Source organism: Hemiscyllium ocellatum, chromosome 18, assembly GCF_020745735.1.
Source record: "Hemiscyllium ocellatum isolate sHemOce1 chromosome 18, sHemOce1.pat.X.cur, whole genome shotgun sequence".
Classification (NCBI taxonomy): Eukaryota; Metazoa; Chordata; class Chondrichthyes; order Orectolobiformes; family Hemiscylliidae; genus Hemiscyllium; species Hemiscyllium ocellatum.
This window is the reverse complement of record NC_083418.1, coordinates 38015376-38029441: the sequence shown is the minus strand read 5'-3', so window position 1 is coordinate 38029441 and position 14066 is coordinate 38015376. Positions and strand designations below refer to the sequence as shown.

The following is a 14066-nucleotide window of genomic DNA, read 5'->3' as shown; positions in this document are numbered from 1 at the left end:
GATTAAGTGCTGTGCATACTCATCGAGGCGATTTATAACTCTTGTTAGATCGATTTCATTGCTTAGAAGTCAATTGGAGAATTTCAGACAAAGTTGTGGGAATAGCAAGTCAAGAGTGTGGTGCTGGAAAACACCTCCCTCGGATGCTGCCTGACCTGCTGTGCTTTTCCAGCACCACACTCTCGACTTTGATCTCCAGCATCTGCAGACCTCACTTTCTTCCTGTGGGAATAGCAAGAACTGATGAGAGAGCTAGTAACACATTTAAAGACCATGAATGATGGTTTATAAGGGTAGAGGGGGCTAGCATGGATTTTTTTCAGAGGATTTCATTTAATGTCTGTCCTCCTGGTGCACAAGGCTCTGAAGAATCATGGAGTTTTAGCAACCCTGAATATGATATAACTGGATTCTGCCAGTTTATACTTAATTTATGTAATTTACTTTATAATGTCTGTACATTAGGATGCTTTGAGCCCTTTCCCACCCTAGGAAAGGATTTAAAAGTGTGTTGGGTAATTCAGCAGATGAACTGCAGGAGTGAAAACCACAGAATATAATACTTTCATTTCTTCTGATCCAGTACTTAAAGAATCCGACATTTGAAGAAGAGGAAAAACTATTGAAGCGATTTGTCAAGAATAAAATTCTTCTCATCAATGGGAGGTCATTTGGCTGCTGTGAGCCTGGCTGGTTCCGCATTGTATTTGCTGATGAAACCTACCGGCTACAGTTAGGTGAGTAGACTGATGAAAATATCTTCACTTTGTTGGTTTCAGTTTCTTCTCTCTCTTTATGTCTCCATCACTTCCAAATGTATGTTTCCACAGCTCCCATTCCTTTACCCGAGGAGTGTATAATTAAAATGCAGATGTTGATAAACGTTTGTGTCTGCGTTACACTGGTTAGAAGAAAGCGAAGACTACAGATGCTGGAGATTACACTGATTAACCAACAGATACAATATGGTGCAGTTTCAACTCTGTGCATGTTTTTCAGAATATGAAAGCATCAATTATCATTGGCATTATTGGATTCACATCCCTATTTAAAGACTAAGGACCCCTGCGTGCAATTGTTATGTTCTAATGTTAATAGTAAAACTGGGATTCTTTTTAAATTACACAACACCAGGTTATGGTCCAGCAGGTTAAACCTGTTGGAATATAGCCTAGTGTTGTGTGATTTTTAACTTCGTCCATCACAGTCCAATACTGCCTCCTCCAAATCGGGGATTCTTTAGTAAGGCCTTCCCCTATCCCACAAATCACACTTATTGCACCAGATCATGTATTATGCACTTCCTCTCCCTGCACATTTGACACACTGCACCAATTTTTCACAAAAATTTAGTTCGGCTGGATTTAATCTGGCCCATTGTGACAGGGAATATTGAGCTGGAACCCCTTAATCATGGCGAGGCTGCATGGCTGTCTCCTTAGTGGTAGGAAAAGTGTCGAGAATTGGGTCTGAGGCCACAAGAGCCCAATCGGGGAAATGTGCCTGCTCATTAGTGAGCCAACTGATTCCTATAATCTCTGCTCCAAATGGAGGTGTAGTGGTAGCTCAGGAATTAAATGCCAAAGGTACAGCTTTACCTGTCGAATTTGCCGGTGTGTTGAGTGTGGGATCACTCTTTCAAAAATACTTTGTGCATGATCAAGGAATTCAGCGTCATGCAGGGTAATTGCTAACGAAACCCTGTGAATGGGTCCGACTGTCAAGCCTCCCTTTTGAACCCTATCCTGACCTTACTCACATTTGGCCTGGATCCTCAGTGATCTTAGGCTTCCTCTGGTTGCATTACTGACAGTAAGGTACTGTGCAGCTGGCAGTTCTTACCAGCTGGGATTTCTACTCATGAATCCCAGGAAAGACCTGACATTGGCCAGTTGATCTAGTTGGACCTCTTCCTCAGAGGAAGGGGAGACAACAGCCATGTGGTATTATCATTGGATTGTTAATCCAGAGAGCCAGGTAATGTTCTGGGGACCTGGGTTTGAATTCCGCCATGCCAGATAAAATTTGGAATTAAGAGTCTAACAATGACCATTAACCCACTGTTGATAATCAGAAAAGCACATCTGGTTCACTCACCTCCTTTAGGGAAGGAATTTGCCATCCTTACCTGGACTGGCCTATGTGTGACTCCAGACCCACAGAAATGTGGTTGACTCATTGGGGCTAGGCAATAAATGTTGGCCTCATACAAACAAAAAGAACTGGTGTGTTTACATTAAATTCTATAAATTACATGATTGTGCATTTGCGATCCTTGTGCTCATTTTAAGGGGCTACCCAGTTTGATTAGATTACTTAGTGTGAAAACAGGCCCTTCGACCCAACAAGTCCACACCAACCCTCCGAAGATAAACCCACACAGACCCATTCCCCTACATTTACCCCTTCACCTAATACTATTTAGCATGGCCAATTCACCTAACCTGCACATTTTTGGACTGTGGGAGGAAACCGGAGCACCTGGAGGAAACCCACACAGACAAGGGGAGAATATGCAACTCCACACAGACAGTTGCCTGAGGCGGGAATTGAACCCGGGTCTCTGGCGTTGTGAGGCAGCAGTGCTAACCACTGTGCCACCGTGCTGCCCAAAAATAAATTTTAAACAAGTGCCTGTGGAGGGATGGCTGGAGTCAAAGCGGGGGTGGCCTGCCCTCCAAAAGTGTCAAGAGACCTCTGCACAGACTTCTGACTGACTCTTAGAACAGATGGAAAGAGTTGGGTAAGTCCGCCACAATTTTGACAAAAGTGTCAAAAATTAGACTTCCTTGAGCTCTTCGGCATGCACCCAGACCTGCCATTCAAGTGCTCTGCCCATGGAACTGCTTTTTGGATGCCTTTAAAAGTGGTCCCGCACCACCATTTTGTTCTAAAAATCATGTTCACAATGGTTTGCCCCATGGTTTCTGAGAAAGTTGCATTATGGTTGTTCGAAGTCGAGCCAAAACTTTGAATGAAGTGACAAAGAAATTCAAAATAATTTTACTGCCTACTTTAATGTGGTAAGTAGCTTAGTAAAGTATGTTTGAAAGTTATTTTTACTTTAATTTTCCTAAATTTTATAAATTATTGCTTCCAAAACCAATTTAACATTTCACTCTTCTTTTGCTTAGGAATGCAGAGGCTTAGAAAGGTTTTGGAAGAGCAGGATTCAAAAATCCAGTCAATTGAAAAAGGATCCAATTCTGACTCTGAGAATAGAACCAAAGTTGTTGAGGATATATTCGAAATTGGTGTCCAGCAGTCTCCACCTGATCCCGCCCTGGATGGTCTAATTGGACTATTGCGCCAACAGATCCGATCAACCGACTGGTTACAGAGAAATACACCTGAGCATTTTGCGCAAGAGAATCCAGAAGTTTATGATGTTTTCTGCAAACTTGCAGAGAAATAATCTGCCTCTGTAATTTCAGAAGAATGCATTGATTGGAATATATCAGTGATTGCTTTCAAATTTGTAAAATACTTGTGGATTATTTCCCATGACTTTCCCACACTTGCTGAAAAATTGGTAACATATCTTAACACTGAAGTGGTATTGTATGACACTGCTGATATTTTGCAATTTTTTTCCACCTGTCTTTAATTTTGCATGTTCACTCATCCACTTTCTCCAGTATTTGAAGACTAATTTATGATTGTCCTCATGTTTTACCATGTGATGCTTTTGGAAGTTTCGCCATCCATCACACATTGTATTGTCAATATTCACAAGTCTGTTTATTGATTTTGAATGAAGATAGAAGATATAGGAATGTAAAATTTTGTATCTTTGTCATACCATCATTGTGAATCTAATACAATACACTATCTTGAACGATAGCAGAATGTGATAGGATACTGAGAAATTCAGTACATGCTGCTTCTTTATATGTCCACTTATTTAAAGATAGGACTTATCTTCTCCAAGAGAAATAAATTGATCTAAAAGTACTTTGCTAGTGTTAGTCTAACAGGTTCATTTGGAGGCACTAGCCTTCGAAGCACTGCTTCTTCATCAGGTGGTCACAACACTTCGAAAGCTAGTGCTTCCAAATAAACCTGTTGGACTATAGCCTGGTGTTGTGTGATTTTTAATTTTGTCCACCCCAATCCAACACCTGCTCCTCAAAATCTTTGCTCATATTGTCATCCATTCACAAAATCTCCAGTCCAGATCTTCTAATTACACAATATTAAATTTTATGGAACTCTAGTTCATAAATTTGACTTTTATTCACCAGAATAGTAATAAGGAAAATTCTTTCTTCAGTAGTGCACTGGGTAGGATGTTATTATTAATTATCCTGGCACTTATGTTTCAAAGTTTGCAAGAAAATTTCATTTTTTAAGAATGTTTTTAATGCTTTTGTGAAAAATTCAACCCATTGTGGGGCACTAATACAAAACAGTCTGACTATTTTATAGACCTCAACATATAACAGAAAAAAGGAAATGAATTGTCTCCTTCCACCTCCACTCATGGAAACTAATTAAATATTACAAGTCAATCTTCTGTATACAAAGATCACTGTCATGGACTTTGTATTGAAAGGAGAAGGTAAATACATTCCCATGTACTAAAGCTTTGAGTTCATTCTTAATGGGTAAAGTTTAGCAATAAAACCAATATATAGAGCTGCTTATCTGTAGAGCTCTAGATACATTATTTTCAATAAGAGGTAATATTGGTTGACATACAAGACTATTGATATTTTAGAATTACTCAAATAAAAAATGTAACTGCCAAGAATGAGAGTGAGGAGTGTAGAGTCTCGGTGTCACAGTGATTTAACTCATTGTATGTTGTGATCTCTCTATTGTGATTCCCTCACATCCTTCATCCTGGTATTGGTCGCCATGCCTTCAACCATCAACATCCTAATCTCTGGAACTCTATTATGATAGCTCTTTGCTACTTCAGATAATCCTGAAACAATAGCTCTTTGCCAAAGCTTTTAGTCAGCCATTTAATCTCTTCATTTTAGGAGTTCATTTTTTTCTTGATAGTGCTCCAATAAAGTGCATTTGTTTTATTAAAGGTGCTATATAAATCAAACAAGTTATATTAGTCATGTTGGGAGCAGAAATTTTTCTCCAGTTGCCAATTTAGTTCTGTGTCAATCATAGGAATCTTTTTCAAATACATTTATAATTTCATTAAATAAAACAAATGTAGGAAATATTACACAGCTTAACGCAGAAGAATCGTCCATCAACTGCTTCATTTGTTATTTTGCCTGCATGGAAGCCAAGTTCATGGAATTCCCATCTGTTTGCTGACTGAAGGATTTGATGTGAAATAGAAACTCTCAATTGACTTCCTGATGGGTGTGAGACTATGGCACTAAGCTGCCAGTGATTTGTCTCCACAGCGTATGACAATCACACTCCTGGACCTACTGAATGGTTGGAATGTGAGAAAGGAAACGTGTGAATATGCAGTCACTTTGATTTTGAGCTCACCATTTGAAGCATAGAGGAAGGCATTTTATTCAGAATCTGTTCTGTGATTACTCAACCTGGCAATATTTGGTGTTCATATTGCTTTTTACTGTGATAATACATTCTCTTCCTTAACACTGACTTCCCTCAACTTGTCATTACAAAATGATAGCAAGTTGTTAATTTTTTTTAATATTAAAAAGCATCTACAGTTATCAGTACAGTACTGTAAACCTTACTGCCATACTCTGTGAACTGTACTGGAATGAATCCAGTTTGGTCATGTAGTGCAGGTTGCAAATGAGCTAAATTCCATACCAACAATACAAGCCATAATTGTGAATGATAGGTCATTTAAGTTTTAATAAGTTGGTGAAGATGGTTCGTACTACTTTTCATTCAGTGCTTGCAGTAGTACAGGTACTTGGAGTTTGTAGCTGATGTATTAATTAAATTGTTATTTAGTGTAGTGTATTATGTTTTTTTAGAGAGGTGGATGGCATGCTCCTTAGAACAACAAAAAAGTCATTTCTCATTTTGTCTGCTAATGATATGTAGCATTCAAACCCTAATGCATTTAGAAGGGAGAAATCATGAAACTGTTCATAGAAATTATTTGTATAAAAATAAAGAAAATCTGTGGATTACTCAGACTTGAGTGTAGTTCAGACAAAGGGCCAAACCTGAGCAACTAACCTTTTTTGCTTGATGATTGTCATTTTCTGTTTACTGTTAAAATTTCTGTTGCTCTTTACATCCACAGTGGATTCCCAGACCTCTTGTTCAAGGAAGCTGGTAAACAACAAATGTTTGGAGTATAATTTAGCTCGTTTACATCTTGGCAAATTTGTTGATCAAAGAATGTTTCTGATTTTATGTAAAAGTTGCTCATGGCTGTGGGAAATGGCCATCATCAAACGAGTGACAATTAATGAAGTCTTTCACTGTGAAAGACTGCATGACCAATAATTACCAGAAGCATATTTGGTTTTCCCTGTCGTTTTTCATGAATGAAACCAAAGGCTGGCTTCAGAGTGTGTTTTGTGTTTAGTTATGGCTTCTAGTTGTGTTAAGTGAAAGCAAATTATAGAAGGAAAAATAATGGAGTTATTTAGGTGGTGTGAAAATTACTTTTGTAAATCTTCTATATTATGACAACCCTGCACTATATTGCATGTAAGTCAGTTTGACAAAAAAATGATAGTGCTAGGAAACTAAGTGATTTTAAACACCGAGGAAAGATCTCTTAAATGTTGATCTAGATAGATTTTCAAATTTATATTTCAGTGTATCATTTGGAATATTCCTGTTTATGATCTGTTGAAAGTGATTTTTCCAGGTTGTTGGGTTGCATTGGAATCCCATGGCCAGGTTGAAGCTTTTGTGCAATTGGATGGTTATGTTATAGTATAAGTTATGTATTCTGGTGAAATTATGGTGCTTTTACTTGGATGTATTATTTGAACATGACAAAAATATATATTACTGTAACTTAATATCTAGTACATCCAGTGTTTTATTAATGTTTAATTGAATTTTGTGCCAAATTTATTTAAACTTGTGTCGCAGTGTTTGTTTATGCCTCTTGTTTAATTTGTTTTGAGCAATTTTACATGTAGCATATGAGGAGAAATTTTGGTTTTGTCATTTAAACAAGTACTCTTCCTCAGGATTTCTATTCAAGGAAAGATTAGATTAGATCACTTACAATGTGGAAACAGGCCCTTCGGCCCAACAAGTCCACACCAACCCACCGAAGCACAACCCACCCAGACCCTTTCCCCTACATTTACCCCTTCAAAAAGGATTTTTTTTGTTTCTGGGAATTTTATTTTTTTTATCTCTTTATGTGATGTGGGCATTGCTGCTTAGGTCCATTTAAAAACTGTTCTTAATGGTTCTTGAGAAAATGCTGATGAACAGCCTCTTGAACTGTTACAGCAGAGTTGGCGGTGGGGGCTAAGAAAAAGATATGGATATATGGTGTAGTTTCGCCCACCTTGCTGTTAGGAAGAAATTCCCATCATTTTGACCGTGATGCCAAATGAATGGCAAAATAATTCCAACCATGGAAGTCAGCACACAAATTGGCCTTTGAAGACTGAAAATCCCTCCAAAAAATGGTGCTTCACTTTACACAGTAAACATATGCAAAAATATAATTTTGGGGCGCTGGAAAATGAGGCTGATATGTAGGTCAGGCCAACGGATATGCTGCAGTTTGGGTAATATTTGTTTTTGATCGGTTCGATTTAAACACCATCCTTTGAAGATTTTAATCTTTTTGCAGCCCCTATTTTTTTCAATTCTGAAATTGTTGCAACTTTGTAAGAAATGTCAAAGTTGCCTATTTTTAACCAAAGTATGTTTCATTTAATTCAGGCAAAAACTGACTTAAATGGAAAAAGATGTTAAAATATTTTTAGCATGGACTCCTTTGAAAGTGTTTTCCAGAAATGTGTATTTTTAAAGGTGAGGAAAAGCATGCTGTGAATTCTATCGTTTGGATATACTTGAAGGGAAAGCAATTGTAGAGGAATGAGACATATTGAATACTGTCACCAAAGAACAGGCACAAGTACGTTAGACCAAATGGCATTCATGTGTGCCATATCAGTCTTTGTTTCTATGATTTTCAATTTTTTTTTCAGATTATGAGCATTTATAAATTGTCATTCTTTTTCTGTAAATATTGAGTTGCTGTTGTGGGAATCTTCAAGGTTTTATTAATAAATCTTGTCAGTGAAGGCCAATTCATTGCATGACTAATTGTATCACGTGACCCCTTTCATGATGTATGTTCGATGCAGGAAGGGAGCAATGTTTTGGAGGAATAACTTTTCACAACATATGATTGGAACTATTGTCACTAATTCTTGAAGTGAGATGTGAGTTTGGTTTTATCTGGATAATTAGGTGGCAATGTGAGGTTCAAATAGGTTTTGTGTGAACAAAATTCTCTCAACATTTGGTATGTGTAACTGCTGATTTTGAAAATATGATAATTGTCAAGTTCCTATTGTCTAGAAAAAACAGCAGTGACTTGTTTCAAATGGGAACTTTTAAAATATAACTAATTGAGAAGTATTTCTCACTACTCAGTCAGACTAACCTGATAACATGTGAAAACATTATCTTCCTACTTCTTTCACACTGAGCTTTGAAAGCTGATCAGACCATTGGAGGTTCTATTCTCTGACAGTATTAAAGATACCATGGAGTACAGAAGCATGATGTTTTATTGAAAAAATTGTCTTTCATTTTTCTTTAATGTATAATGTTCTCTTTAATAGTTCAAATGGGACACAAACATTATGTGTCACTTCTCATATCAGAATCTTTGGACAACTATTAGGTTCCCATGTGGCAGAACTACTCAGAGCTGATGTACATAACTGTTACACAAAACTTAATTGTGCATCTATGTTGTGAACCTTATCAAGGGAGGAAAGGCAAATGTATTTCATATAAAGTATTATTACATCCAATTCTGTACAATAATAATTCAACATGATAGATATGGTTATAGATTGTGAAACTATTTGAAACGTACCTTTTAATGTAATCATTATTATAAAATTAAGTTTTATTTTGTATTGTCTATGTATCTGTCCAGTAAAATTTCACATAATTGCCACTTAAGTATTTTATTCTGCATTGTGTGATTGTGGGGGGATTACTTAAATCCTGCAGACATTGGGTCTGCAGAGCAATCTTACATGTTTGCTTAAATTGAACAGAATAGCAGGTCTAAGTTTGAATTCCAAGTATTGACAGTGAAGGAAACAGCCAGAGGCTATCCCACCAATGGGATTCTTTCCATTGAAGGGAAGAAAAGTAAATTACATGAGTCTTTTTGGAATTTCTGAAATTTTCCTGGGGTTTCTGGTGGCATATTGTCTGTACTTTATACACCAGTATTTTCAGTGTCTCATAAATGCTTTGACTTCTGCAAAGCTATGGTTGCCTTTCACTATCTAGGTCAGGTCCTCTTTTCTCATATGCGATTGTACAAGGTACGTTGTATTAGGATATTCACCTATGAATGGTCATTGTACCAGAAATCCTCTCCCTCAGTGTCTGCATGCACTTGATCATTACCTAATGGTGGTTCAATGGTTAGCACTGCTGCCTCCTAGCGCCAGGGTTCAATTCTAACCTCTGTGCAAACTTCACACAGACAGTTGCCTTTCTCCCTGTGTCTACATGGCTTTCCTCTGGGTGCCCTGGTTTCCTTCCACAATCCCAAGATGTGCAGTTGGATGGATTAGCCATGCTAAAGTGTTGTGTCTAGGGAACATGTGGGTTAGCCATAGGAAATGCAGGATTACAGAGTGGAGTAGGGGGTTGGTTTCAGTGGGATGCTGTTTGGAGGGGTTGTATGAACTCAATGGGCTAAATGGCCTGCTTCCACAGTGTAGAGATTCGATAATTCAAACATAAACAAGTTATGTTTCTTGGCTGTGCCCTTTCTGAATCGAAACAAAGACTCTCACTAAGTACTACTGATACGCATATCAATGTTGCATGTTTATCTGTCCCAGGCATAAATACAAATTAACCAAATTTTATAACCAAATGTCACAACTTTCTTTCATGTGGAAAATCATATGACTAACATTTCTTTAATTGGAATAATTGCAAATGTCATGTTTCTAATTCTATAGCTGGGTTAGATCATGTGCCATTTTATGATTCTCGCTTTTTAACTGTGACTTTATACAGTAAGTGTAGATTAGATTAGATTAGACTTACAGTGTGGAAACAGGCCCTTCGGCCCAACAAGTCCACACCGACCCGCCGAAGCGCAACCCACCCATACCCCCACATTTACCCCTTACCTAACACTACGGGCAATTTAGCATGGCCAATTCACCTGACCCGCACATCTTTGGACTGTGGGAGGAAACCGGAGCACCCGGAGGAAACCCACGCAGACACGGGTAGAACGTGCAAACTCCACACAGTCTGTCGCCTGAGTCAGGAATCGTGTAATTTACCTTTTGAATTTTAGTAACCTGAAGCATGTGATTTCCATTCTTTTTAGATATTGTTTAGCACTTGCCTCCAGTGAGCAATTAAACTTCTAACACTAAACACCTGTTGATCTAAAACATATGACACACTTGGTATATGTCACACATTGGGCTGAAATTTTCCCAAGTATGCCTGAATGTCAATTCTTGAGTTTCATTGAGGGCTTTTCTCCACTAGCTCCACCAGCCCCATACTTAAAGTCCAGCTGTGTACCAGTTCAAACACTGGAAGCCAGGAATGACCCTTCACAGTTTTGGTATGTGAAGAGTTGGCTCTAAAAATAGCTAACAGAGACACGCTAGCACCCTGAATTTGCTGACAAGGTCATGGAGATCCTGATGGACCTTTGAGTCCCAGCAAGTGAGTAAGATTCATTTAAATGTGCTGTTCTGTCCCATTACAACTGTTGAACTTATTCTTAACATGCTTAACATTTCCCCTATTTCCACCTCATTTCCCCCTTGTCTTCTCCAGGCTTGAGAGGTGATCACACAGCCTCCGTCATGAAGGAAACAGTCACCCAAACATCACACCAATCGCCTCCACCTCTGAGGAAGAGTTCATGGATCTTTCAGGGAAACACTGACTGGCTCTTGCAACTTTTAATTAGCTCAGCTACTGACAGCACAGTGTCCAACAAAATGCACATTGACTACTGGAAATGTTGGCAAAACTGCACTCATTGCTTTAGGCATTGGTAGGACACCAGTGGCAGATGACATGCCCCTTACCATCCTGTCCCTTAGGGATAATCTGTAGGTACCCAAACAAATTAGGAATGACATATTGGACCAACATGCTCTTTATTATAATAGCAGGAAAAGTGAAGAAAAAAAGCCATAAAGAAAAAACATATTTATTTCTGAAACAAACCTGTTTGACCTCTTAGCAACAGCAAACTTTCAGTCAATGAGTGATTACTTCACACTACACAGATCTATAGGACATGGCTGTCAATTAAGCCCCCCTCATTTTCCTCCTCAGGAAACAGTTGCCACTCTACCAACTCCTCAGCATCCATCATACTCCCTGTTTCATTCCCTGTAGAGGACAGCACACTAGGATTATGTAGCACACACAGTGGCTCAGTGGTTAGCAATACTGCCTCACAGCGCCAGGGACCTGAGTTAGATTCCAGCCTCGAGCTTGCACATTCTCCTCGTGTCTGCATAGGTTTACTCTGGGTTCCTCCCACAATCCAAAGATGTACAGAACTGCCTGTGCTAAATTACCCATAGTATTCAGGGGTGTGGAGGTTAGGTGGATTAATGTAGAGTAATAGGGGAATGGATCTGGGTGAGTTGCACTTCGGAGGGTTGGTATGGACTTGATGGGATGAAGGGCCTGTTTCCATACTGTAAGGGTCCAAAAAAATTACTAATGAGGGGAATCTGAAACAAATACAGAAAATGGATGTAGGTTTGCTTGCTGAGATAAAAGGTTCATTTCCAGACAGTTCGTTACCTTACTAGGTAACATCTTCAGTGGACCTCACGCAAAGCAATGCTGAAAATTCCTGCTTTCTATTTATATGTTTGGGTTTCTTTGGGTTGGTGATGTCATTTCCTGTGGTGAAGTCACTTCCTGTTCTTTTTCTCAGGGGGTCGTAGATGGGGTCTGGGTTTGTTGATAGAGTTAGACCCCATCTACCAACCTCTGAGAAAAAGAACAGGAAGTGACCACCACAGGAAATAACATCCCCAACCCAAACATACAAATAGAAAGCAGAAATTTTCAGCATTGCTTCGTGTGAGGTCCACTGAATATGTTACCTAGTAAGGTAATGAAATGTCAGCTCAGTGAGCAAACCTCCATCCAAAACCTCAACCTGAGCAATAAATCTTCTCAAAATTCACTGAAAATAGAAAATGCCAAAGGAACTCCACAGGTCTGCCAGCATCCTGGAATGTGAAAGGTTTCTCTCTTCACCAGACCTCTTGTGTTTCTCCAGCATTTTGTTTTTATGCAGCACATTGAGGTATACTGACCAATGTATCAGAACCTCCACTTTAGGATGCCTACTGTTTGCTCCACAAAGGTGCCCTGCACATGGGAGAAGCCAACTATATTGGCAAAGCCCAGGCTGCAGTATTGACTTCATCACAGGGAAATGAGATAAAATTATGTGGTCTGACACAAGTTACATTGGTTAGAGATAAAAAAAACTGCAGATGCTGGAATCCAAAGTAGGCAGACAGGAGACTGGAAGAACACAGCAAGCGAGGCAGCATCAGGAGGTGGAAAAGTCGACATTTCAGGTGAAACCCTTCTTCAGGACTGGGAGTGGATGTGGGGGGAGCTGCAGATGAAGGGGGTGGCAGGAGCAGGATGGTGAAGTGGGGATAGGTGAGAACAGGTGGATGGTACAACCTAGTTGGTCAATGGGAGGAATGAATCCGATTGGTGGCAGGGAGCAGTGGATGGGAGGGATTGGGAAGGGAGTCAGGGGATGGGGAGGGAGGTCATTTGAAATTGGAGAACTCAGTGTTGAATCCTCCGGGCTGGAAAATGCCCAGGTGGAAGTTCTGCCTCCAATAGGAGCTGTACTTTTTCTTAGCCATGCGGGAGTCAAGAGTGTGTGCTGGAAAAGCACTGCCAGTCAGGCTGCATCCAAAGAGAAAGGATGCCTGATTAAGGACTTTTGCCTGAAATGTTGATTTTCCTGTTCCTCAGATGCTACCTGACCTGCTGTGCTTTTCCAGTAGCACACTCTCGACTCTAATCTCCAACATCTGCAGTCCTCACTTTTGCCTTGGCAATGAAGGAGGCCAAAGATGGTCATGTTGGAAAGAGAGTGGTTGGGGGTGACTGAAACGGGCGGTGACTGGGAGGTTAAGTCGGCCTCTGCAGACCCGACTGCAATACTCAGTGAATTGTTCCCTAAGTTTATGTTTGGTCTCCCAATGTAGAGAAGAGCACATTGGGAACACTTGATGCAGTAAACTAAGTAGGAAGAGAGATAGGTGAACCTCTGTCTCACCTGGAAGAACTGTTTGGAGACCTGGATGGAAGTTACATTGGTAGCAGCTTTAATGTATTTGTAGGTTGAGGATAGAAAGATCCTACACAGGCCCCTAGTGGTTCTTTGGAAGCAGCCAGTTGTTTAAAAGCTGGTGTTAATGTTATCTTAATGGCCACTGGGAGAAGATGACCATGCCACCCCTTCTGGTCACTAGTCCTGCTCCAGCAGATACCATAGACCTGGGACATCCTCATTTGGAAGTGGCAATGTGTCTTGCTCATCTGAAAAAAAATGCATCAGGGACAATAGACTCTAGGGTTCCTGTACCACCACCTCAACTTGAGGGCACCCGTCCTGTGAATTCTTTTTGTGGAGGCTGTTCTGCAGCTGCTGGAAGTTGCTACTGGTCCTGAATTTGCTGTTGTATCTATTCCTCCTCCATTTCTCTGTGTCTTTATGATGCAGTGACCAAAATGAAGATAACCCCTTCTCTAACTTCTCCAACAGATCAGTGGCACCTGATAGCCCTCCTTGACTTTCTGTGATCAGATTTGAAGATGGAGTATGGCCCATTCCCCTGACTGACCTGGAATGACTGACCAGACTGATATCTGTACACTTC

At 39.7% G+C, this 14066-nt stretch overlaps 1 protein-coding gene across 1 annotated transcript in view; it reads left to right on the top strand.

Moving 5' to 3' along the window:
* accs (1-aminocyclopropane-1-carboxylate synthase homolog (Arabidopsis)(non-functional)) overlaps nt 1-4321 on the top strand; it is a 60320-nt gene extending 55999 nt beyond the window's left edge. The window contains exons 16-17 of the mRNA XM_060838478.1: nt 584-737; nt 3135-4321. Coding sequence (XP_060694461.1) covers nt 584-737; nt 3135-3415 — 435 coding nt within the window. The 3' untranslated portion in view covers nt 3416-4321. The remainder of the gene's footprint in view (nt 1-583; nt 738-3134) is intronic.
* Nucleotides 4322-14066: the final 9745 nt, after the last annotated feature.